Raw genomic sequence first — 24,340 nt, forward strand, 5'->3', positions numbered from 1 at the left:
AAAAAAAAGCGGGATTTTACTTAGTTCGGAAACGAAAACACAACACACATTTTTTTGTATGGACTATTACTTCTTTATTATTCTAATTTCTTATATTGTACAGTATAATATTAATGTAGAAATTGTAATATACTCACTGCTACCTCATAGCCAGACAATTTTTATCATCCTCTTATAGTCCATCTGAGACCCACTGAGCTATAGAAACAAAGCTCGCGAGTTTCTTTCATCCCAAACTATTTTCTTCCTTTTCTACAAACTAGATACTACATATTCCATTCTCCTGACACAATGTTAATGAATGAATATTTAGGACTTGACTTTAAATTATTGGAATAATTTGTATGTAGTATGTTTCAGAAATGTTGTGATGTATAAGATTTAATATCAATTTGGTCGCATTGGATTTACTGTCTTATAAAATATCATTGCGCAAAACACTTGTTGAACTGCTTACATTTCCCTCTACGAGATTTTATACCGTCACTTGTTGAAGAATTCATTAGAAATTCCTTTGGTTATTTAAGTACAGTAATTTGTTTTATAATAATTCAAATAAAATAACCACAACATTGAACAATGTGATTCTGAATCAACGAAAAACTCTATAAATTAGTTCCTTTCATATATTTTCTTCTTCCTCACATACTTCTGAATTTCTTCTGTTCGGCTATCAAAAACAAACAAATTAATATAATGCACTTACGTGCATGATAAGAAAATGTAAGAGTAACTAATTTAAATACTTGCAGTTGCTATACATTTGAACAAATATTGTGCAAGAATATTGTCTTCCTTTCTTTTTTTTCCGTCAGTAACACAGAGAAAAGAATTCTTATAAACGGATTAATTTTTGTGATTTCAATAGAATACATAATCAAAAGTATAAGTATTAAAGGAATATTTACAAGTAACACATTAAACTGTATTATCACAGAATATTTACCCTTTACTACAGCCAAACAGAACTCATTATTTCTCTTTCATTTCCCAAAAAGTAATTTAGTAAAGAATAAACATTTGTTCAAAACACAAAACCCCCTTATGGGTATTGACAGTTCGTGGATGATAAATCTACCTACAGTTTGGACAATTGGACACAGGAGATAAACGTTAATTCATATTCATCCTCCTTATCATTTCTACTTGATGACTCGTGAAACGGATTCAATACCAGAATCTTCATCGGTACTGTCGCTAATTCTTGTCGATCGCTCATGATTCAGTTTCTGGATTCTCCTCTCCACTTCATTGACAAGATCCTCGCGATCAATGGTGATCTCAACCTCAGATGGATTACATCCATCCCCACTACCATCTCGACTGCTTGTCAGTGAGTCTTCAAAACTCTCCGACTGGTTTGTCTTGCCAAAAGTGTTAAAACTCACTGCTCGATCTGATCCGGAACTCGAGCTCAAGGAATCCATGGAGCCTGTGCATGAGGGTGTTGGTAGGATAAAGTTATCAGCTTCTTCCACCTTTGGCTCCACACTTTCGGCATGCTTCTCCACCTTCTCTTCCTCTTCACCCACACTTGACATATTCACAGTTGACAGTGGAAGTCGCAAGAGTGACTTCTGATGGCATAAATCACCCAGAGATGTTGACTCACGCAATTCGCTCTGTAATATAAGGTAATACCATAAATTCCTTGTATGGGCAATTACCATAAAGATGCTGAAACTCACAGAAATAACATCGCTATCTTTAAGTTCAGTCGCATGATCACACCCCCTCAGATTCTCCTCCTGTCGCGACAAGTCACTGAGACTTTTTGGCCAATCCACGGGCATTGATGAATAATTGGAATACTTGACATCTTCGTCCTCGCCATCCTGTGAATTCAATCAATGTCATTTATTTACACACAACACAACACACTCAACAGAAATACCTGCAATTGTGACCATGAGAAGTCTGAATCACTCGGCCAGGTATTACACTGAGCCTGAAACTGGCTGTTGTGGAAGGGGCGAGTTGAACTTGACACCATAAATCCATCTAAATCTAAAAAAAAGACATTTTTAGAGATCATTTTGCATTTCTTGTTAAACTTTTTTTGTGTTAGGGAACATGAAAATTTTAATTCAATTTTATATCAAGAATTACATTATTATCATATCAAAATGTCAATATTAATGTGGATTGACTGGATGAAAATTGATTTAATATCTCCAAGCAGAATCTGTGAACGACATTTGCAAATACCCCGTATACAGACTGAAATCAATTAATTGCAAGGCTTGGAAATCTCACCGATTGCTTCTGCATTGAACTTTGTTGATTGAAAATCTTCTCGATGATGATTCCAAACTTTTGGCTCGCTGTATGCTGGTGATAATGGCACGACTTCACGAGGGTACTCGTAGACTGAGTGGTACATCTGCACTTTGAATATCACATTCCTTTGATTCTTCCCCTGTAAGAGAAAATTCCAATACGCGAAATATAGTATCAAATAATATCGCATAATTCAATATAGAGAAAAATTAAACGAGATTAAATACATTAATCGAGTAAAAATAGGCGAAACTTTTTTTTTTAAACCTTAATCATAGTAATCTCTCTGATTTTGGTACGAATATATCTTAAGAAATACATATAGCGAGAGAAAGAGTGTAGAAATGCTTAGGAAAAGTCATTTTACTTTATTCAATTAATACTTACACCGAATGAATCATCTTCCTGTAGTTGATATTATCATCATCATCATCAATGCAATAATTGTTAAAAAAAAGTATTTGGAATCAATAGGAAGAAAATTAATGTGAGTAGGAAGAAGAATAAATAGAAAAAAAATAGTTACATGCAACCACAAACCAATTTGTGAATTCTTTTTCAATACAAAACTCCTCTTTTCTCTTTATCTTTTGCGACCAATATCAAAAATTGTTTTCAACATTTTAAATTTATTGTGATGGAAATTGCTTTTCGTTCATTCAATAGGAAAATAAACAACTGCTGTGTATAGCAAGTCAACAAATGGTTCTATTTGTATCTTATTATACTCACACTGCTCGATTTGTCGGGGCTTTTCATTGCTGATCGTACAGGAAGAGCCATTGAGTCCCAACAAGAGGGAATGAATTCACCTTCAACATCCGATGAACAATCTTCAGAGTTCATTGGTGGTGAATCGGGATTATCTAGAAGAATAAATAAACATTCATATGACTTAAAAAAATCAATTTATACATTTCTAATAGGTTTATAATTCACTTAGGTATATGGGATCAAATTCATGGAAATAATCATCCAATTTGTATCAATACATATATGAATTTACCTGAACTTCTGTGCACAGGTACTTTATCTTTGTGTGACGTCCAAATATCAGATTCGCAAGGTCCATTGAGAGATGACTGCTCCTTTTCTACCTCTTTCTCGTACATCTTCTCTGTTTCTGCTGCACTGAGACCCTTCAGATACATAAACTCTTCGCTGCTGTCATCCTCATCAACATTACCCTCGCTGTCCCACTCGTCCCCATTAAAAGAGGTAGACATCATCTCGCATGCTGGTACAGTATATCGAATGTCTGTGAGTGCATTCTGACTCATCACAGGTGAGGACCACGGGTCTTCCTCACCAGACAGGCACTGACCTTCTGAAATTATCACTCCGCTCTCCTCACCGAGTCCATCGTAGTCAGCAATTTCGTAGATATTGTAGTTAGAAATCGGATGGTGTTTGTTATAGATTATTGGCGCCGACTCACTCCAGAACTTCTTAGTCAAATCTTTCACCAATACATCCGCTGCGAGAGTTACATGATTGGCATCAATTTTAGTTTCACTGGCCGTTGGTGGCGGAGACTTTTGATTACCCTCATAGCGCGCTATGGATTTCACATTGGTATCTTTGGCCTGAAATATCTCAGAATTGTGCGAAGGAGCATTTCCTTTATCTTCACTCTCATCACCCCCATTCACCTCTTTCTTCACTGGAGACGCTTCTGAGGATTCTTCATCCTCCTTCACAGTGTCATTGTCACTTTCAGTTTCTGACAATGGCCTCCTCTCACCATTCACCGAAACAATATCCAAAACATTGTCAATCTCCTCAGCCACAATGTCATCAACATCCAACAAACTATTTCTATCCACCTCTTGACCATCTTTCTCCACCACATCTGTCGACGTCAGATCGGAATTCCAGTCGGGTTCAGATATCTCGGAAATTCTCTCGTCGTCCTCAACAAAGGTGGTACTCACAATACCAGCCACAGAGATGCAAGTTTCCCCCTCAATTGTATTTGTTGTGTAGGTGCCATCTGGATCCTGATCTGATGACATGTGGTCTTCCGAGAATGTTTTTGCCGCCTCTGGTGAACACAAGTCATTTACTTCAATCATCTTAGTAAGATTAAGTTCCAAGTTTACACCTTTCTTCTCCGACGACTTCTCTGCTGGAGATATCATATCCACTGGGAAATTCCTCTTCTCCACCAGTGGAGAAAATTGATCATCTCTATCGCCCAAAGTATCCTCAAAATTAAACAAAGTGTCATTTGATGCCATGAGAGTCTTGGTGACACCCATAATCGCTTCTCCAGTCTCCATGCATCCTGTACTCGTGCTATCCTGATACTTCGCCTCATTCATTATAAATGTCTTGCACGTGGTCTCATCTTCACTCTCCTCAGCGATTGGCGACAGTGGTCGAGTTGGCCGACGTTGATAATTGATGATAATTTCCTTGGTAGACTGTGTATTTGACGCCCCCTCAATGGCTAAATCTGGAAACACTTCTGGGCTGTCTTGAAAATTCTCCTCCTCGTCCGAAAAATTGATGGGATTCACTATTCCTTGGGCATATGGGAGAACTTGTTCAAGTTGACGCCGTAGTGCATCAAATGTCACATCGAGATTTTTCGCATTTTCCTCTTCATCGTCATCATCCTCATATTCTCCTGGGAGTACCTCAAATGTCTCATTTCCGGTGGTTTTCTTGAATGTCTCATCACCTCTCGGTATTTCACTCTCATCCGCAGTCTTTTCATCCTTCTGAGGGTGCAAAAACCACCCAGAGTGACCTGCTTTCGACGTCGATGGTTGTGAATACCAGCTATCCACTGTGTAAGCCGAATTAATTTCTATGGGCGTATTCATTGGCGTAATTGTCGTGAGATCCACCGATATAATATCATCCTTCTCCTTTTCAATCACTATCGTGGGACCATTTGCTTCACTCTCGTATGTAAATGTTCCATCCGACGGCTTGACAAATGTTGCCTCCGGATTTATTTCTGGACTGGAAATTTCACCATCAAGCAGCACATCGAGTCGTACTCGCCGATTAACTACTGAATCGATATGAGTCACTTTGTTAGCGACATTCGGTGTACTATGGAAGAGTTTATTGCTCTGAATATCCGTGAAGAATGTTTCCTCGAGGGAGTTCGACGATTTCTCTAATAAATCGAACGTCTCTTGCATTTTCATATTGATGATTTTTTCACTCTCATCTAACACTGTATCGACTAGTTTTGTCGCTACTGCCTCAATCTCATCAATATCAGCATGGTACTTGCATTCGCCATTTCTCTCCACATTCTCCACCATAAGATTCTTCAACACATCTTCATATGTGGCCTCCATGCTATCTTCCTCCTCCTCGTCATTCGCATCGCAGGTATCTTCATCTGCAATAGCATTCTGCAGTGCCATGAGTGCCTCCTCAATTTCACTATTCCCAGATGCAACACTCTCCACACTGTCAATTGACTTTGCATCGCACTCCTCAATATCATCTATGGACGCCTTCGTATCATCCACATCACTAAACTCCGTCCTCAGGTCGAGATTCTCCAAAAACGATTGACTCTTTGTACTTATAACTGGCAACATTGAATCACTATCGAACTGTGTATTTGGCACACCAGACACCTCCTCAATATCAAGTACAACACACGATTCATGTACTATGGCATCTTCATGGGTTGGGGCTGTAAAAGACATTAAAAACACCTCCATCACATCTCCACTCACAATTGTCATCATAGCAATCTTTTTGTCCATATCCAAACCCAACATACCTGAGTTAACAATATTCCGATAAATGGCATTAATAGATGGCTCAACAAGCACACCAATCTCATTTCGATTGGCTATGTAATCTCCGGCGTTGTTGTTCTCAATATTCTCCATGTCAGCCGGCGATATAGGGCCATTGTTGTTGTCAAAGACTTGATTAATTGGTGCTGAATAAATATGATTCGTCTGCACTTCATTCACATTCACAATCAGTGGTGGAGGTGACTGTGAACCATTGGTGGTGCAAATGTTGGTTGATTGTACAGTATCAACATGATTTGCTGTCGGTCTCGCCTCCTCCTGATCACCACGATTTGGTGAGAGTGCTCCAAAAATTGGATACTCTGTGCGTGCAGTTTCAATACTTCCCGGTGCTTCATTTTTGAATTCCTGCATTGAGATGTGGAAAAAGAGACTGTATCAATTTTTACACCACAATTCCACACAGAGGTCAATTGAACTCAATTTATCATGACTCTTTTTATCATGTGGAAAATTGGTTATTTGATCTCAGTTCAGACTGGAAAGAAACTACTGCAAGATTCATTTTAAAACATTCATTCCGAAAGGTAAAGAGTAAAGTGTGTTCACTATTATCAATTCTGCACACAATGATAATATAATTAATTATAATCATACTGATCATACTACAATTTACAGTCTTATTAAACATAAACCTTACTGAATTGAAGGTCGGTCATTGCTTTAGACTTAAAAAGCTCGTACATGATCGAAAATTTACAATGATATAATCCTCAATCACAAAATATTTTAAATTCTGACCATGTAGCAATTAACCTTCAATTACAGAATTATCTAAACTCTAAGCACCAACACTATTTCAGGAAGTTACTCAAAATACAATAATTGTTGCATTTAATTTAAGATGATATGCTTCAGTAACTGTGTTGTTAGTTTTCATTAAATGGAGAGATTACTACATTCATATGTTTGTGAAATATGAAATACAAACTAATCAACCAAATAAATGACTCAGTTTCTAATGCGAAAACATTTTTCAACAACCGTACAAAAGAAACATCAACACGATATTTTACGCGGTAAAAAAATTGAAAAATAAAGTCTATTCAAAGAGCATTTTTCAGAGCGCAGAGGTAATCATTTAAAAGAGAAAGAGAGTGTTAGAAAAAATCCAAGGTGAACAATTCAGCCAAAGGCGCTTTTTTTGCAAATCTTAACTGCTCTTTCAAAGACCGAGCAAAATACAGCATATTCAGTGAGTGGCAAGAAGAGGCTGATTCGGTTATCTAGATCCAACAACAAATATAGTATTCTTACAAATCTGAAATATGACCCTAAATTTAGACAGCGTCACTCAGCTGTTGTGTGAAGGAATGAAAAAAATTCAACTCTGTATTGAACAAATAAAAAGACGAGCTCTCAACATTTAAAATAATACCAAATAATTGTCACATAAAACCCATATAAAACTAAAAAATTCTTCTGTTGGTCATTGTCATTGAATAACCTAGGCCAGACGTCTTTAACGAGGAGTGACTCAGTCAAATTTTACTTTCATGTTAATTAACATAATGTGAATATTTTCACACAAATGCTTTTGTGCACTGTAGAATGAATATGAAATGATCACGAAAGGATTTTTGCGTCATATTTCCTGTTGCTTCATTTCTTTTGCCCACTCTCTTCTACACTTGATAAGCTCCTCCCCTAATCTACATTGTCAATCGGAATGGACAAAAAAAGAAATGTCTTGGAGGAATGCTAATTCCTTGTCTCTCCCTCCGCTTAGCGCACATGCAAAAATGTTCGTGGGCGATTTGACAAAATATACATATATGTAATGTATAAAAAATTTATACACATCTAACCAATTGAGGAAAAACCTCTCTTCCATATGGGTGACATTTTATTTCTACATTGCCTACATTCAATTAAATTAGCAATACAAAATGAGTGTGATAAATTTTCTCCTCTCGTTTCATGTCTCTCCAAACCTATATATAATATTCTCCCATTCTCACTCTCCGCACATTCTAGGAGATACACAGCCAGTTAGCTGTTATGTCTTTTGATAGAATATATACTACATTTCTAGACTATTGTGTTATCGATTTTTCTGCGTTCTCACACAGTTTAGCACTATTCTTTCTTCAGTATTCGCACAAGTAGCGCGTTGAACTGAATGATGACTAATGCCACCGCGATAGAAGGAGACAGATACATTGCGACACCACAAAACAGGCGATGAGCGGTTATTTACACAACAATATAAGCATGCAAATGGTAGACAAGCATAATCTTGCAAATTGTGTGATAAATGATAAAAATTCTGAACAAATGAGTACCTTATGATTATTTTCCTTTACATGGTCAAGCTGTTTATTAGAAGGAGAATACATGTCGTTAAATAATGGATATTATGCACACAAATTATTACCAAAGGACAGAGACAGTATACAGAGATGGGACATTAGGGGAGATAATAAATATGTATAAAGCAAGTGCACAAAAAAGGATAAATAATGTTAGTTGTTACAATATGACACAAAGAAAAATGAGTTATGTATGTAGGTATGTGGGAAAAGGCATAGGATAATGCTGTGTAATTATGTGTATATACCTCAAAGCCACGCTTTCTGCGACGACAACACAAACAGGCGCCAAGAAGAGTTCCAATTCCCATAAAACTCAGCACAGCAAAAAGCACTGTAGTTCCTGCGCTCCAAGAGCCTAAAAGAAGCACAATCACGCTTTATCATCAGCTCATTTCCTAAAAAATCTCTTCATATATGCAATACCAAAAATAAGAACTTCCACTTTTATGCTTCTCTCAGACTATTTCCCATTTCAAGTTTAATATATACAGCCGTATGAATTCTCCATACAATTTTTAAACCTTCAAATTCTAAAACCTGTCACACTTTATTGGAAGTCACAACAACTTTGCATAATCGGGGGTGTTGGTGTTATACCACTTAAAATATGTAAATATTTCACTAGTGAAATTTGCAGTAAAAAGTACAATAATCAATTTTAAAGTTTGTATGAGTAAGAACGCTTAAATACAAGGATTTATTGTGTATAATTAATATGCTAAAATTGGAATATAGAGTGTAAGTAAATATAGAAACAATTTTACAGACTATAGAGTATCACAAGCCTACCACAAAATATATGCAGCATAACTATTCTTTCCTACCATTAAGGAAGAGCCGACGTATTTTGTGTGAATCTGGAATTTAAGTATGTGGCTTTTTCCAACTTATCTCGGTGCTCGTCTTGCCTTGAGTACAATTTTATCAACGGAATGAGAGTGAATGAAATAATTTGCTACAGAGTCATTCCAATTTTACACAACGCTTTTATAGACAACAACCACGAGCCCCTGTCGCAGGTCGAGCAGAGTTGGAAGAAAATTATCTTTTTTTAAAGCAGTTTAAGAAGACTTTGCGGCAGTAAGCCCACTCTCTGCATGCTCGCAAAATGTTATTTTTCTCAACACCTTTTCGCAGCTTAAACACGTTTTTTTTTTCATCTACACGCTTTCATTGAGAAATGAGCGAGAAAGATAAATAATTGGTGCCTTTTCACGGCTAATATCGCTCGATTGAGTAATCACACAGCGTTTTCGCCTTCTCGCGTTGGTTTCTTGGGGACAATAAAATGCAGACCGAAAATGTGAAGGAGAAATGCATCAGAAACGCGCAGAATTATTATTTTGCTGTTGTTGACCAAAAGTGAATTTTAACAGCCACAATTAATATTTATGGGAACCATGTTCAAGCCTTCTCGCTCGCTCAGCGGAAAATTTCGCTTTCATCAGAGCAACGAAGTAGGTGCCCTCCAACCACCACTCAACACCGCACCCCCGTGTATATGAAAGACTCAAGAAGCTATCCCCTACAAACAGTACCTGAGCGCACGGGGTCTCCATTGGAAATGGGCATTGCTGCACAAATGCTCAATTGCAGGCCGACTATAAAGCTTCCCAGCTTCCACATCCTCGCCATTGAGTCCTCCGGAAGGCTATTTCCTTGATCCAAAAGCAATTATGAAGCTATCCTGCGACACAGCACCTTTACACCTCCATGGCGTGACTTTATGTGGAGATATATTGAAAATTTTGTCTCTATCGCGTGTGAAAAATTCACTGCCACATTTCCATTGTTTTTTTCACAGGCACACTGCCAACTAAATCCCAATATAGATTCACCAATCGATGCTAAATCACCTACACTTTCCCTTTTTTACACAAAACGCCACATTTCAGTCGTATATTTGTTACATCAAATTTTTTCAAACAGCACTGCAGATGAAAGAAAACTCAGGAGGAGCCATTATTATCTTTGACACCGTGACGTCACCATAATTTGTGCCAGTCCCAAAGTGTTATACATATAACTGTTATACGCCCGCGAATTGCCGATGACAGGTTTTGTCTCCAAGCGCGCTATTTAACCATCATTTGAATTCTCGCAGCCCTCCACGTATTTCTGCAGCAGGTGACGGAGCTCCTCATTTTGTCGTCTCAATTGACCACACTCAGAATCCAATTTTTCTCGCTCCCTGAGTACATTTAGATACTCTGTTAGCCCATATTCCAGTCCTTGCCATAAGCGTTCCTTCTCCTCGGGAAAAGCACAACGAAATTGTTGCCAGAAGTTGCGCACTTCCGCAGGATCCAGCAATCTCGACAGAGTCAATCGCATTTTAGACGTGATCTCTGGATCATTCTCGGTGATGTCATCATCCTTATGTTCCTCCATAAACTCTCTGAGGACAGAGAGAACGTTTGGCATCTCCAACACAAGCTCATGAACGGAATCAGCAGAGTTCTCACACTCGTGACTCTCCTGAGTTGAAATTTCCGTATGTTTCTGCGAACAATGTGCGCAATACGCATACTGAAGAAAGTGCTGCTGAACTTCCAATAAATTTTCAACATTTTCAATTCCAAGTGCTGTGAAAATATTGTTCACTTTCACTAATAGCTTTTCATCGTCCTCTCGGAGAGGTCCAATCAACTTCTCGAGTTTCTTCTCAATCAGAAATTCACTTTGATCTGCTATTTTCTCGCAGATTTCACGCAAGATAGATGACTCCGACGCATTTTCGGCCGTTAGAGATAACTTCTGACCACGTGATTGACTGAGATTCTTCTTTTTTTCCTGTTCAATCGTCTCGCATGCCGCTTGAAATGAAGGTAAATCCTCAAGGATATTCAACTGGGGAACACTGGATGGTGCTTCGGCTCCTAATTGATTAACGTGGAGTTGTTCATCAATTTCCAAAATCTGATTAAGCAACTTCATGGCCTCAGAGTAATTCATCTCCCATATTCCACGATAATTGGAATCGCTGGTGTCCGCGAAGATTGCCGCCGATGCCTCAATATCACGAACCTGAGTTTGAAGCCTAGATATCTCAGTCTGGAGCTTTCCACACTCACCGTCGCATTGAGCAGTGGTATCCTTGATCTTCCTTTTTAATGTCACAATTGCTTCACTCATCCTCATGAGACGTTTCTTCTGCTGGCATCGAATTATCACGTTCTCTTCCTCTCGTCGTTTCAGGACTTCAAAATTGTAATCCAGTTTCTCTGAGTTAAGTAGAATATTTGCCTTCACTCGTTGTAATTCTAACTGGAGAGCTTCATTGTCATGCTCCAGGTTTATTTTAGTGGCTCTTGTGAGTTCTTCATGTTGAACGGTGATCCTTTCAATTTCCGCTTCAAAAAAGTCAGACTTCTCCTTAGCATTCAACAACTTTTTCTTCTCCTTTTCCTGACGCTCACCGTATAGATCCTCCCACTTCTTGTTAATTCCAGCCTTAATCCGTGATCTTTCTTGGTCAATTGTTTGTTGTAGAACGTCCAAGTGCTTCCTGTACGCTGACTTCATTGCTTCAATGTGATGATCCACTCTCTCTACAAGGCACACAATGTCCGATGCCTGCTTCTCCTGATCGTGATAGTATCTCTCATCAGCCTTCTTCAACTCCTTCCAACACTCCATGATAATATCATCTTTTTGATGCGTCAGCTCCCGGATACGCTCTTTTTGTTCTTCCAGTCCTTCGTGCATGTTGAACGGATCCTTTACAGTCTCTAATTCTTTCCATCGTTCTGTGATACCCTGAAATTTTAATGTCGCCGTCTCTGATTCAACATTCAATTTATCCAGAAGGTCCTCCCGGAGTTGTGCCTCATCTGCGCGGCGATCAATTTCACGCTTGTCATTGGCAATTCGGATATTAGTCACCAGCTCATTTCCGTCTCTCAGAAGTTCGCCGAGTACCTTATTACTCTCATCGATCCTTCGCTGAATGGCATCCTTCTTCAGATCATCAGGATTTATCCTGAAAACAGAAATAAAATTATGTCTGGAATTTTCATGAGAACAAAATTGTGGCAGTTACGTGGGTAATTGCGTAGATTTTTTAGACTTCAATTTTTCCACCACCATTGCCAAATTCACTTCCAACTCATCCTTGTTGAGTGCATTGGACTCTATGAAGATCCTGGGCAGGGCAATTTCATCGGTTCTTTCCTCAGTTCCGTCCATTGTCACTACAATTCTCACCTCAAATATGAATTTTTTCTCAGTGATTTGTTGATTTCAAATTGATTTTTTACTTCACAGAATGCTCTGCAGATGGCAATCAGTCGCGTTAAAAGTCACAACATAACCTCACTTTGCCGGTGAATTTCCCAATGTATCCGCCCTAACTTAATGGAAAAGCGTGTTTACATTTAATTTAAACAACACAGTAATCATACAGTAATGACCAGTGAATTCAACAAATCCACTCTCCCAGTGCCAGACATTAGTGATGAATTTTCGCACTCGTTCAAGAGCCAGAGAGCAAGCTCAAGAAAGAAGCCGCCGGCTCTCAAGCGCATATATTGCAACATTAATCGCTGTTCTTCCAAAAGAGCCTTGGCAATCTCCTTCAAAGGTTCTCTTGAGAATGCCCAACTCTCATTCATGTACGAACCTGAGAAAACTGAGTCATACTTTGATCAATGTTTCGAGAGAATCAGCAAGATTGGCGAAGGATCTTTCGGGGAAGTGTTCAAAGTGCGCTCCCGTGAAGATGGTTTACTCTATGCTGTGAAGAAGTCCAAGCAGTACTTCCGGAGTGAGAGCTATCGTGAGGAAAGGCTGAAAGAGGTGAGGAGGCACGAAGAGTTCTCCAGCCATGAACACTGTGTCACGCTGCACAAAGCGTGGGAGGAAAGAGATCGCCTTTATATCCAGATGGAACTTTGCCAGAGTAGTCTGGAAACATATGTGATGAAGCAATGTCAGATTCCAGAATCCTTGACCTGGTCATTCCTGCTGGATCTCTTGCTGGTTAGTAATGAAAGTATGTCTCAAATACTCTTTATGTGACCCTTTTGGTAATTTTCAGGCTCTCAAAGGACTTCATGACGGAAATCTCATTCACCTGGACATCAAGTTGGAAAATATTTTAATAACTGAGGATGAAGTTTGCAAGCTGGGAGATTTTGGCCTGGTTTTTGACCTCAATCATGTGAGTAAAAAACCGCATATAATAGAAGTCTCTTAAAAGAAATTTGTCCCACGACAAAACTAAATTATCTAAATTTTTAATCAAAAATGAGAGTTTATTTACCTACTCAAACAACACTCTGCCGCCCAAATCAAATATGTAAAGAATAATACAAAAAGAAGCTGTGGTTAATTCACAAGAAATGCCCATTTAATTTTGATCGACCATCATAAGATTATTAAATCATAAAAAGCACTCACGGAAACCCAATGAGAGTATTGTTTTATTGTCATGCTAACTAACATTCCAAGTTAGATCCTGTTTGGAAAATTTCATCTCATTTGATATGGAGAAGTTATTAAATTATTTTATGATATTCAACTGTTTGTAAAACGATTGATGTGATCTGCAGGAAAACAAAGAGTCCGCCATGGAGGGAGACTCACGTTACATTGCACCTGAACTGCTGCAGGGGATCTTTACAAAGGCTGCCGATATTTTTAGCCTGGGCATCACCATTTTGGAGTTGGCGTGCAATCTTGAGTTGCCTTCAAATGGAGTTCTGTGGCAACAGTTGAGAGCTGGCATCCTCCCGAAAGAATCTAAATGCAGTAAGTTAGATTAATCTTCCGCTCTGAGGCGATTTGTAAGACTTTCTCTCAATTACAGTGCTATCAAAAGAGCTGTACAGTGTCATCAAATGGATGATGAATCCCGATTGGCAGCAGAGGCCATCCGTTGATGCTCTTCTGCGCTATCCACGAGTAGCCAATTTGCTAACGAAACGAACACGTTGGTGGTCCATAACAAAAATTGTAAGCCCTTTGACAAAAACCATTTGGTTTTATTTTTATTATTGATACATTTCTTAAACCACTCCGCTTGTTTCTTTTTTTTTTCAGAGAAAAGTAAAGCGAATGACTTTGCAACAGCTTTCGAATAAGTGGCACAATTTTAAGAAAACCTTCCGACTACTTGTGACTCAAATTAGTTTTGCTATGCTCAGCTGTGTCAGGCGGAAGCATAAAAATGAATATGAGCAGCATAATTCCACGTCACCTTTGGAGATGAGTGACGATGATCAGCACATAAGTACTCCGATTTTAGACGATAGCAGCATCAACATGTCGGAGGTGGTGAATTCAACGCCAATCTTGAGCTACGATAAGAGAAAAGCGAGGTTAGCAAATGACAGTCCACACAGTCCTCAGAGCAATTCCGGCTTTGAAGAGTTTAAAAATCACTTATCGCGCAGTCCTTCCAGTTTTACACCAAGATCGACACACGAATATTCGTCGTTGACATGCAAAAAACTGTTCATGCACTCCGATGATTCCGATTAGTCCCTCTTAAAATAACTCTTAAAAAATGTTCTTTATCGTGGTGTTTTTTTCTCTTATGAAATATCAGATATTTCCAAGATAGTAATTTTCTCTGTCTATTGTGGTAATACAAAAAAAAAAACAGGAGAACGGTGTTTCTATCGAAACAAAGCTCATTTATAGATTTATTGTTGAGATGAAAGGCAAAACAGCAAAAACGATCATTGGGAAAAATTTACTATCTCACTTTTGTTTGTTCTTATACTAACATAAATTAATTTTAATGTGATACAAGCTAAAATAAAACGATTACTGAATGGTTTCTATATTCATATTTCTTCACGTTATTGATCACTTTTTTTGTAGAGCGTTTGTGGGGCCCAGATTGTTATATGAAATGCACTTCAATCAAATGAGCAGATTTGTATACATTCTAGATCACGAGGAATCGGTTACATACATTTTACAGTGAGGACATATCTGAATTATACCAGAAGTCTCAAATTGTCTATGATTCGATGATTTTTTATTACGTCACATTTATCTACATAGAAAGTTTCCCATGCTATTTTAGCTCTGAAAGTAATTCTTTGGAGACTAAAAAGTGCCGGAGTAAAAAATAGAGAGATTTTCTTGAGTGTGCCTTTTATTGAAATACTCGACGATGAGGTATTTAATGGCAATGAACTACGTTGATTAATTCATCAACATTAATTTCCTAAACGTCCCATACAATGATTGTCCGAAGAGGCATCAAAGAAGTTACCTTTTCAAGGTTCCACAATTGTGGGCATGAGTGAAGAAGTCAGTGCACTTTGAACTGGACAAAGATGATGAGTGTTATGCGGCCCAGTGTGAGTAAATGGTACAAGTCCCTAGCCGGACCTATCCAAAAATTCTCGCGCCAGAGTGCATATAAAAAGTGAAATACAAGAAAACTCGAACCCTCCAACATGATGAGTTGACTCGTATGACTCACAGACCTTTTGGTATATTGTAATTTTTTCCAGCAGAGCGAGAAAGCGAAACTCCAGACCATACCCATATTCTGAGAAATTCACTGAAAACGAAATTGAAAGATCCTCCCACACTGGATCATGCAAATTTTCTTCTCCTTTGCACATGCATGCATTTAAGTTGCAAATTTCACGATGCCTTTCTTCGTAGCAGACACTTTTAAGTCATCTGTGATGTCTCTATGTCATTTAAAGGAAAAGTGGTGCTGATATAGTGTACTTGATCCCACTTTTCGACGCATCACTGAACACTTTTGGAAAGTTTAATAGCACTTTGGTGAGCACAGTGTCTTCTGAAAGTGGGAATTGAGTGAAGAAATACTACTATTAAATTCACAACGACCGTGATGGGAAATTTGGTGGAAAAAGCGAAGGGGTTATTCATTTTATGCAGAGCAAATCTTTCTTTTCTCTCGCAAAAATTATGGATACGCGGAGATTCTCAAGAGTTTTGTGATGATAAATGAGCGTAGACACACTTTAGTTTCATTTGACACTGTTTCTCGCAGACGATTATTACTTTTCAGCATCAGTGGTATGAATGAACTTCACTAATTTTCGATTGAAAATTTAATATCTCCTATTGGCATCCGCGAAGGAATAATGGTAATTTTTTATATCCAAAGAAGTTCCAATTAAGAACCGAAAGGTTCTGAAATGGATTAACCAGGGATAAAATTCCCAACTAATCCAATTTAATTTTAGGCATAGAAAACAAAGCTTATGACAACCAAAGCTTTAATTTTTTCTCCAATTAGAAAAGATTTTACATGATAGGTATGCTCAAACTTTCCACTTTTACCAAGACATTTAATAAAATCTTGACTCAATAAACGATTTCCCAAATGAAAGGAAGAGAGACTCTTAAACTCAATGCCTCATCTACTGATTAGCGCTCATTGGACATTAAATGTCATGTCATTAAACTGCGAATGACTTTATTTATTGGATTCCGTGTCACTTTAAAAATGAAATCAAGAAGTAATTTATTGGATGCGGTCCACAATTGTAGCATCTATAAAAGTGGCTCTCTTTAATAATCCTCACCTCGATGCCCTATAATTTTTATCTCATTTCAACTCCTTTCCATTTGTTCTCACTTTAACGTCTTTTCATTTTGTGTCACCCGCAACTTTTACATCTCTCTCTCTCTCTCTCTCCCTCTTGGCTCATTATCTTGCATGGAGATTTTTCCATCGAGAAAACGAGAGAGTGTCATTTTTCGAAGCGAAAAGTGTGCAAAAATCACACAATTAATCAAAAGCGCAAAAAGTGTGGAAGAGAATCTCAATGATTGGAGCAACGTTGCTCCAGATCCACACCTTCTTGGCTCGATTCAGCCAGCTTTCCGCAATATACTTTTTTGGATTTCTTTCCGGAACATCATTTCCATAATACCCAGACTCTAAAATTATATTGTGAGCTTGTGCAGACAATAGTGGTGAAATTGCGTAAATTGTCACCTCCCTAGTATTTCGTGAAATTCACTGAAAATCGTGTGCATTTCACTGATCCGCTGAGTCCCAGACAGCTAATCACATGTCTTTTGTAAAGGGAAAATTAGCATTTAAAATAAATTACCTATATATGGCGCTGTAATGTGTATAGTCACATGAAATGTGTGTGCGAAGTATTCAGCAAGTGTATTAAAAAAAATAAAATATCATTGTTTGGAGATAAAAGAGAAAATATCGCGCGGGTGAAAAGCGACTTACGCGCCAAATCCATATGAATAATATACCTTTTTAAAAATAATGTGAAAGAAGAAAATATTTGGAATTCCCTCCACTGACTCACTTTTTTGCCATTATTTGAATAAAAAAAAGAGAATATACTGCCTTTTATTTGAAACTCTGTCTCCTCAACTCAGCATTGTATGAAGTTAGAGGCAAAAAGAAAAGAAGGCAGCAAATTGTAAGTGAAAAGAATCTCAGTGGATTCCAGAGTAGATACTTTCTGCAAGATCGTGAGCGTTTTCAACGCCTCTCTTTGGGATGCTCTCAATTACTCGCGATCGGCTAATCGTCAGAAGAAGAGGGAAAAAGTACATTTCAAGGAGGTTTCTCCACCCGACAAATTCCTCTGACAGAGCACGATTATTTAGACAAAATGGAAAGTTTGGAGAAGGAATAACAGCTTAATTAAAGGCAAGATTTGAGTCAATAGAACAGAATAAATTAAACTTAAAATTGGTTTTCAAAAATGAAACATGCCTTTTGGCAATTGCTAATGCTAAAAGAATTAGTTTAACTTATCTAAAAGTCAAAATCATACGCTGCCTTATCACTAGCGCATATATATGTGCATATAAAATCATATCAAAAATTAAACTGTCTAATTAACTAATTTTTGCTTATTAAAAAACATTCATCTTCATTTAATAAACCAAAATATGTTACTTAAATACCTACACAATTTTCACTTTGTATAAAAAGTCAATAGCCGAAGAAAATATTCCAAACACATCCAATTACGTGCAAAGATATAGTGCTTTTTGCCTGTCACTACCAACATTCGCTGAGCTGGTGAACCCGTATGGCGATGACAATAATTAATTAAATTAGAAAAAATATGTATAAGCGGTGTTATCATGCAATAGGAAAGCGCATGGGAAATGGATAAGAATATGCGTCTCTTTTTCTAGAGCCAACAATTGCCACCCACAATACAGGTGATTGTTTAAATGAAACAATAAAAGTAGCGAAAGTTGCATTCTCTACACAGCCAATGCAGGTTGTATTGGGTGGGCGAATGTACAAAGGTGTGAGATTTCGCACACCAGAAAGGAGCGATGATGCCCCAGGTCCGGTATGATTAGCATATATTTTTGGGTCTCCGTGCTGAGCAATTATTTGTTGGTAAGTGACGCAAAAGGCTCATTCTGCCATCAACATATATGACACGGAGGGTAGGTTGTTGTGCAATTTCTTTGCGAATCAAATAAACGAACACACGCAAGAAAGCCTTTTTTCCTCAAATTCACTTAACGCTGCAGTGATCACAGAACGGAAATTGTGGATAGAAATTCACAAAAAAAAATTGGAGAAGCCCTCGATGAAGTGATGATTCTCTCCCCAGAGGAATTTCATGACAGACCACACTTCGTGTATCGTTTTTTTTGCGGTCCGTGCTTTTCCATGTGGCGAAAAATGCCCTCTCTTCCTTCACTCTGTTAGCCGTTCGGCAAAACAGAAAATTTAGTGGTTTTTCGGGTGACCCACTTTCTTCTTCGTTCGTCACTTTTGTGTATTCACATGGCCAGACACATAAGGTTAGCAGCTCGCAAGATGAAGCAAAGAAGGCACAAGAAGTCTGCTCTGGGAGCTCACTTTACGTGTTTACCGAATAGCACTTGCCGTTTTGTGTGCGCCCAAACACTTCTTACTGCCCAGCCCCGACAATTATAAAGAAAGTAAAAATTTGTTTAATGGGACCGGTAGGAATTATTCGGTAAATTTATGAGATGAACTGCGGATTTTTAATTATCCAATTAGTTTCGAATGAGAAATATCTTAAGACCATTGATCTTCAAATCCCTATAAGTGATTTCATGCCACGGTCTATCGGATTGTCTCTCTTCCAGTGCATAAAAATGAGGAGGAAATTTTATATTTTTATCGAGACTTATGTAGAACGTGTGGGGCATAAAGTGATGATTTTTATTCCATAGCGGAGGACATATCCTACTTGTGATCAATTTGTACCATCATCACATGCAATGACTCATATATTTATTCATTGCTGTATGCCTATATTACAAAATATGCTCAAATAAGCGGACAGAGTGAGATCCGCTATGGAGTAGGATGTGTGTCTTGCTGGTGATGGTGATGAACAAAGGCCAGCAGAAAGAAGAAAGTGAGATTTGTCGAGGAATGTCAGGTGGTGATCAAGCGATCAAAGTAAATCGCTCTACCTCACCATTGAAACATTATAATTTATATTATTTCAGACTAGGTACACTTCAAATAGTAAAATAAAATGATCATCATTCTGACCTGAATTCTGGATGGACGTTGAAGATGGTGAAAAGGTTTTATTGGTGCTATTTCAAATAATGTTTATGCATACATGTCTTAATGTGAATCGAATCTGGATCGCGTGCGATCAACTTCAAGACAATCATGTAATGATCTACAAATTGATGGTTGATAGGATATCCAAAGGTGAAACCCGAACACTCCTCAGCCATATTATATTAACATTTCCCATCACTTCAAATAGATGCACTTTCTCAGACTCGTGACTCGTGACAAAGAGTGTAAAATTGATAATTATCTAATAATTCAATCATTTAGCAAAATTTATCGTTTTTCTCTCGCTAACACTCATCTCTTAACACTCATTTTTCTTGCTGTGCACATGGAATCTGATCACGCTGAATTGCAAAATTTTCACAATGATTCTTTCATATTGATCTGGCAGTTGAGCTGAATCACAACAGCGTCTGTCTTTCAAAAATTTCACTCTGCGCGAAAATGAACGATCAATTTTTTAGAGTAAATCAAATCACTTCACCTTCCTTATGTGCGTTTCAAAGTTATGAATATGAACTGATATACTCGTTTATCAAACACATGTCTATTTTCCACTATGAGTATAAATTTAAAGAGTAATCGTATCAGACTGCTCTCGTTGAGCCACTTGCATAAAGAATTTGTTGCAATTGGAAAGGTGATTTTTTCCACACTTGAAGCGGATTTCAAGAGAAATTTCAATATTATACTATAAGAAAAAAAGTATTTTGGAAGTATAAATATAATTTATAAAATCATTTAATTTTACTTGCTCTCCTTTCTGCAATAAATATCATTTGCATTTTCAAACCTTCAAATAATATCATGAGATTTCTGTTGATGGCAACTAATTAGTCTATTAGACTATAGGAGAATTTCAAAACAAATTCTTCCTCTAAATAAATAGGAGCATTAGCGGAAAAGGCCGATTTCGACAGTCACCGTAATCTCCACTGCTGCTCTATTGATCTCATTTAAGTGTTCAGTGATACCTTTCAAAAATATTCATGAAAAAATAGAAAAGAGATGGAAATTCGATGAAATTTCAGCAGATTATACTTTCACTGGCAAGATGATCTGGTGACGAGCAAAATACAAACAAGTTCACTGTCGATCATTCATCTAAGGTGGCACCAACTCTGCAAGCTGAAATAATTCAACTTCAATGAGTGTCTCCCTCATTCACTTTTTTTGGTCATTGTGCTCTCTGTTCATTTACCTACGTGCAATTGTTCCGTGTGCTCGTGCAAGCTTAAGACACCGCAAAAATAGGTGAAAGTGGATTTTGCTCAAAAATTTTTGTCATTCAAATCACTCTTTGTATTGTCATCAAACGCAAACCGGAACGTTTTTTCTTCTTTCTTCATCATAATATCATAAGATATGTATGGTATGAATGAGACAATTTACTTTGCCATTTCATGGTGGCGGAGAGCTTCTTAAGTGTCTTCTACCTCCTTGACGTCTACCGAAGACAAACACTTGAGCAAATATTGCACCACATGTTTGCTTGCCAAATAAAAGGCATGTGGGTTTTTTTTGGGTGATGACTTTTTGCCAAAGGAGACTCCATCGTTGCAACCATCCTCCCTCCGCCACAGGCGGATAATTCTCCCCAGCCGGGTGATCACATGCACTCCCCACAGCTACGATCGCACTATGTGCTGGTATGAAACGCAGAAGCACTCAACCACTCACACCAAAGCGAGGCAATACTGGAGAAAGGGGTCAAACTTTCACGTGGTATAAAATCTTGATACACGCCAAAACCGGCGTATTTCCATATGAGACTCCGTCGAGTTCAAACCTTAGTATATTGTGTGTAGATTTTAAGGTATTTTTTTGCTCTTGCACTCCTCTGAGCCACAATTCTCCATAGCTCTGGGATTTTATCAGTTACTCATCGCTATAACGAACGTTCTGCGGCATACAGAAAAAATTGATCTCAAAGTGTGCGCGCTCCAGTTTATTCGTCAGCATCATTGTTACAACTTTCTCAGTTGCTCTTTTTCGGCCGAGCACCGCAAGTTCATGCTGATGGAGGAAAAGTGTGATAATTAGGAGAGTGTTTCCGAACGAAAAAAAGTGAATATACCATACTATTGGATTTACACAACAACACAGTGTTTTGCCATCGTGTATCAGGATTCCAGAGGATACAAGGATACCCATTTCAGACGACACGGTGAGCATTCCTCTTATGTTATTTCAGTGATCATGATATGATCAAGTACAGCGAACCCGGATCTTGGGACCATCGAGTCATGGTGAATTACGAAACAGGATCTTGAGTGTTGTGGCCGAAAGCGAAAGTGCGCCTTGTGAATGATTCAAATATCCGGTGAAATTTTCTCGTGATCACAACACGGAGGTCGGGGAAATATTCAATTGGCAATTGACACCTACTTGTGGTCAGTGGAGTAATGTAAGGTAGCCAAAGTGATGGACGACACCTCTTGTTGTGGAGCAAATCGTATCCAATTAATTGACTGCGGCCTGGGCGAGAAAGAGATTTTTCCCAAGAGGCATTCGACGCGTGCACAGTGAATCTCTCTCGCGCGATCGATTGGGGCCCCTGTGATACCCCGTCCTGCCGCTCAAGTGTAAGAAAAACGATGAATCTGGTTATTAGCAATTGATCGATTTATGGTTTGATACGATCTTGTAGTGTAGATCTCTCATTATTAGTTAACATATACGGGCCTCCTCCGGTATTATACGATGAGTGGTTTGGTTGGCTGGTTTGTTGGTGCTGATCGGATCGGTATTTCGACTTTAAGTAGAACAGATTTCACATTACGTGCTAAAACAACTGACTTTATTAGACGCGCAATTAATACACAGGCCAAGACCCTCATATAAAGCTTCTTTCTTTTTTTCAACTACTTCAAATCTATACATTTCTTATATCTTCTCCGTTGTGATGCTTCCACTCTCACACTGAGCCAATGTATAATTGTGTAAAGTTATTTAATAAAAATGGCATATTTTGTGTGCTCGCTACCATAATATTACAATAGAACACAAGAAGTCTGTTCAGTAGGAGCGATACTCTTTTTTCCATACATGCGCGATGCCTCCTCTTCTTCTTTAAGGCAGTATCTAGACCGTGAGATGTGCATATGGGTATGAAGAAAAAATTATATCATGAATATGGATTTTAAAAGGCTACAATATACTCCATTCCACGTGTACATAAGAATTATCCGCAATAATATTTTTTAATTATTCACAAATCTTCAAAGATTTCAAGATTGAAATATAAAAAAACCTTGAACAATATTTTTCATATACTTTAAAACAGTTCAATGTCATCTAAGATTTATTTATAATGAGATGCATAAAGACAAATTAATATATTAAAAATATCCAAAGTATTAATTGACATTTTGATATCTAAGAACGTGTAAATCTTAGCTAACTAACTTTATACTAAATCTTACAAATCACATAAATCCAAGATGATATTAATTTTACAACATGTCGGATGACCCACGTTGTGCATATCTCAAAGTACTAAAAAGTACAATATTCTTCTATTTTAGCAGCTTTCCTCATCATTCCCTCACACTCGAAGTATCTCTTTGCATTCCAGCAACAGCTAGAGAATTTACGATGCCACCGACATTCTCGAAATCCACTGTTTTTCTCACTTTTGAATATTATACAATAAAAATTGTTTGTTGTGCCAAAAAAAGTGGAAGAAGCATCTAGTGAATGAATGGCACTAATGAAGGAATTTTCCTGCTTTCATTTCTAAATCACATCTTTCAGTGTATTTTGGTGTCTCTGTGTCATTGGGCTTTTCTCCCTCCGATTGAAATTGACAAATTGAAAGAGGATAAAAAAGTAGTTCGACTTTTTCATTACAAATTCTCACCACGAGAATTTGTGAAGAAAAAAAAAAGCTCAGCGATCATGACGATAATGGAGCATGGCAGTGTCACTTTATTCGAATGACAAGGTCAACCAATTGAATAGACACAATCTTTTTGGAGAAATTTCACTGATTCTGTCGCCATTGGATCGTTCTTTAAATTAAATGGCCAGAGAGATCTTTTCCCGCCAATTGTCTTTCCTCCTCGTCACATTCCTCTCTCCTTTCCTCTCCGTCTTCATTGGAACTGCAATTCGCGACTTTGTTTGCGCGGCGGGTCTTTTTTATCAACCGCTAATTTACGTAAAATACCTTCTGCTTGGCGATCTTCGTGTGTATTATTACCTCTCAATCGTATCTCCGCCATGGCGAGAGTCCGTTCACAGAGCTCTCGCGATCGTGTTGTATACAGTCATTGAATTGAAATAAGACGACGAGTATGTTGGTGTGTTGGTTGCATTTGTATGTACACAATAAAAAGATGTTGGTCATGAGTGCTCAAAGAAAGCGAGTCAGTATGTCAGATACTTGACTTCCGGTCCACGGCAGTTATATTTTCTATACATTATATTTCAAT

The 24,340-nt window shown here is 37.9% G+C and overlaps 4 protein-coding genes across 6 annotated transcripts in view; 1 reads left to right on the forward strand and 3 right to left on the reverse strand.

The window, feature by feature from the left end:
- Window positions 1–61: 61 nt before the first annotated feature.
- LOC132255444 (uncharacterized) lies at window positions 62–10,374 on the reverse strand. Of its 3 annotated transcripts, XM_059751487.1 has the most exons (11): window positions 9,931–10,374; window positions 8,638–8,747; window positions 8,363–8,392; window positions 6,038–6,425; window positions 3,287–5,947; window positions 3,013–3,146; window positions 2,668–2,685; window positions 2,257–2,419; window positions 1,895–2,007; window positions 1,689–1,835; window positions 62–1,622 (listed from the first exon to the last, which is right to left on the reverse strand). In XM_059751487.1, the coding sequence occupies exons 1-11, from the start codon at window positions 10,025–10,027 to the stop codon at window positions 1,143–1,145; spliced, it is 4,341 nt and encodes a 1,446-aa protein (XP_059607470.1). In that variant the 5' UTR covers window positions 10,028–10,374; the 3' UTR covers window positions 62–1,142. The 3 variants fall into 3 exon arrangements, with proteins under 3 accessions (XP_059607470.1, XP_059607487.1, XP_059607479.1); XM_059751504.1 differs by lacking the exon at window positions 8,363–8,392; XM_059751496.1 differs by lacking the exon at window positions 2,668–2,685.
- A 97-nt stretch (window positions 10,375–10,471) lies between these two features.
- LOC132257128 (dynein regulatory complex protein 1 homolog) lies at window positions 10,472–12,580 on the reverse strand. The gene is made up of 2 exons (XM_059753905.1): window positions 12,435–12,580; window positions 10,472–12,374 (listed from the first exon to the last, which is right to left on the reverse strand). Exons 1-2 carry the CDS (start codon window positions 12,578–12,580, stop codon window positions 10,472–10,474), a joined length of 2,049 nt encoding a protein of 682 aa, XP_059609888.1.
- Window positions 12,581–12,701: 121 nt separating this feature from the next.
- On the forward strand, window positions 12,702–15,305 carry LOC132258441 (membrane-associated tyrosine- and threonine-specific cdc2-inhibitory kinase). Its single transcript, XM_059755772.1, has 5 exons — window positions 12,702–13,372; window positions 13,431–13,553; window positions 13,945–14,143; window positions 14,202–14,347; window positions 14,435–15,305. Exons 1-5 carry the CDS (start codon window positions 12,800–12,802, stop codon window positions 14,873–14,875), a joined length of 1,482 nt encoding a protein of 493 aa, XP_059611755.1. The 5' UTR covers window positions 12,702–12,799; the 3' UTR covers window positions 14,876–15,305.
- The window catches only part of LOC132258399 (uncharacterized), a 28,068-nt gene continuing 18,307 nt past the window's right edge, over window positions 14,580–24,340 (reverse strand). The window contains exon 4 of the transcript XR_009468277.1: window positions 14,580–14,691. The gene's annotated coding sequence lies outside the window, so the exon portion shown is untranslated. The remainder of the gene's footprint in view (window positions 14,692–24,340) is intronic.

This window comes from Phlebotomus argentipes, unplaced genomic scaffold (assembly GCF_947086385.1).
Source record: "Phlebotomus argentipes unplaced genomic scaffold, Phlebotomus argentipes genome assembly contig_6, whole genome shotgun sequence".
Taxonomy (NCBI): Eukaryota; Metazoa; Arthropoda; class Insecta; order Diptera; family Psychodidae; genus Phlebotomus; species Phlebotomus argentipes.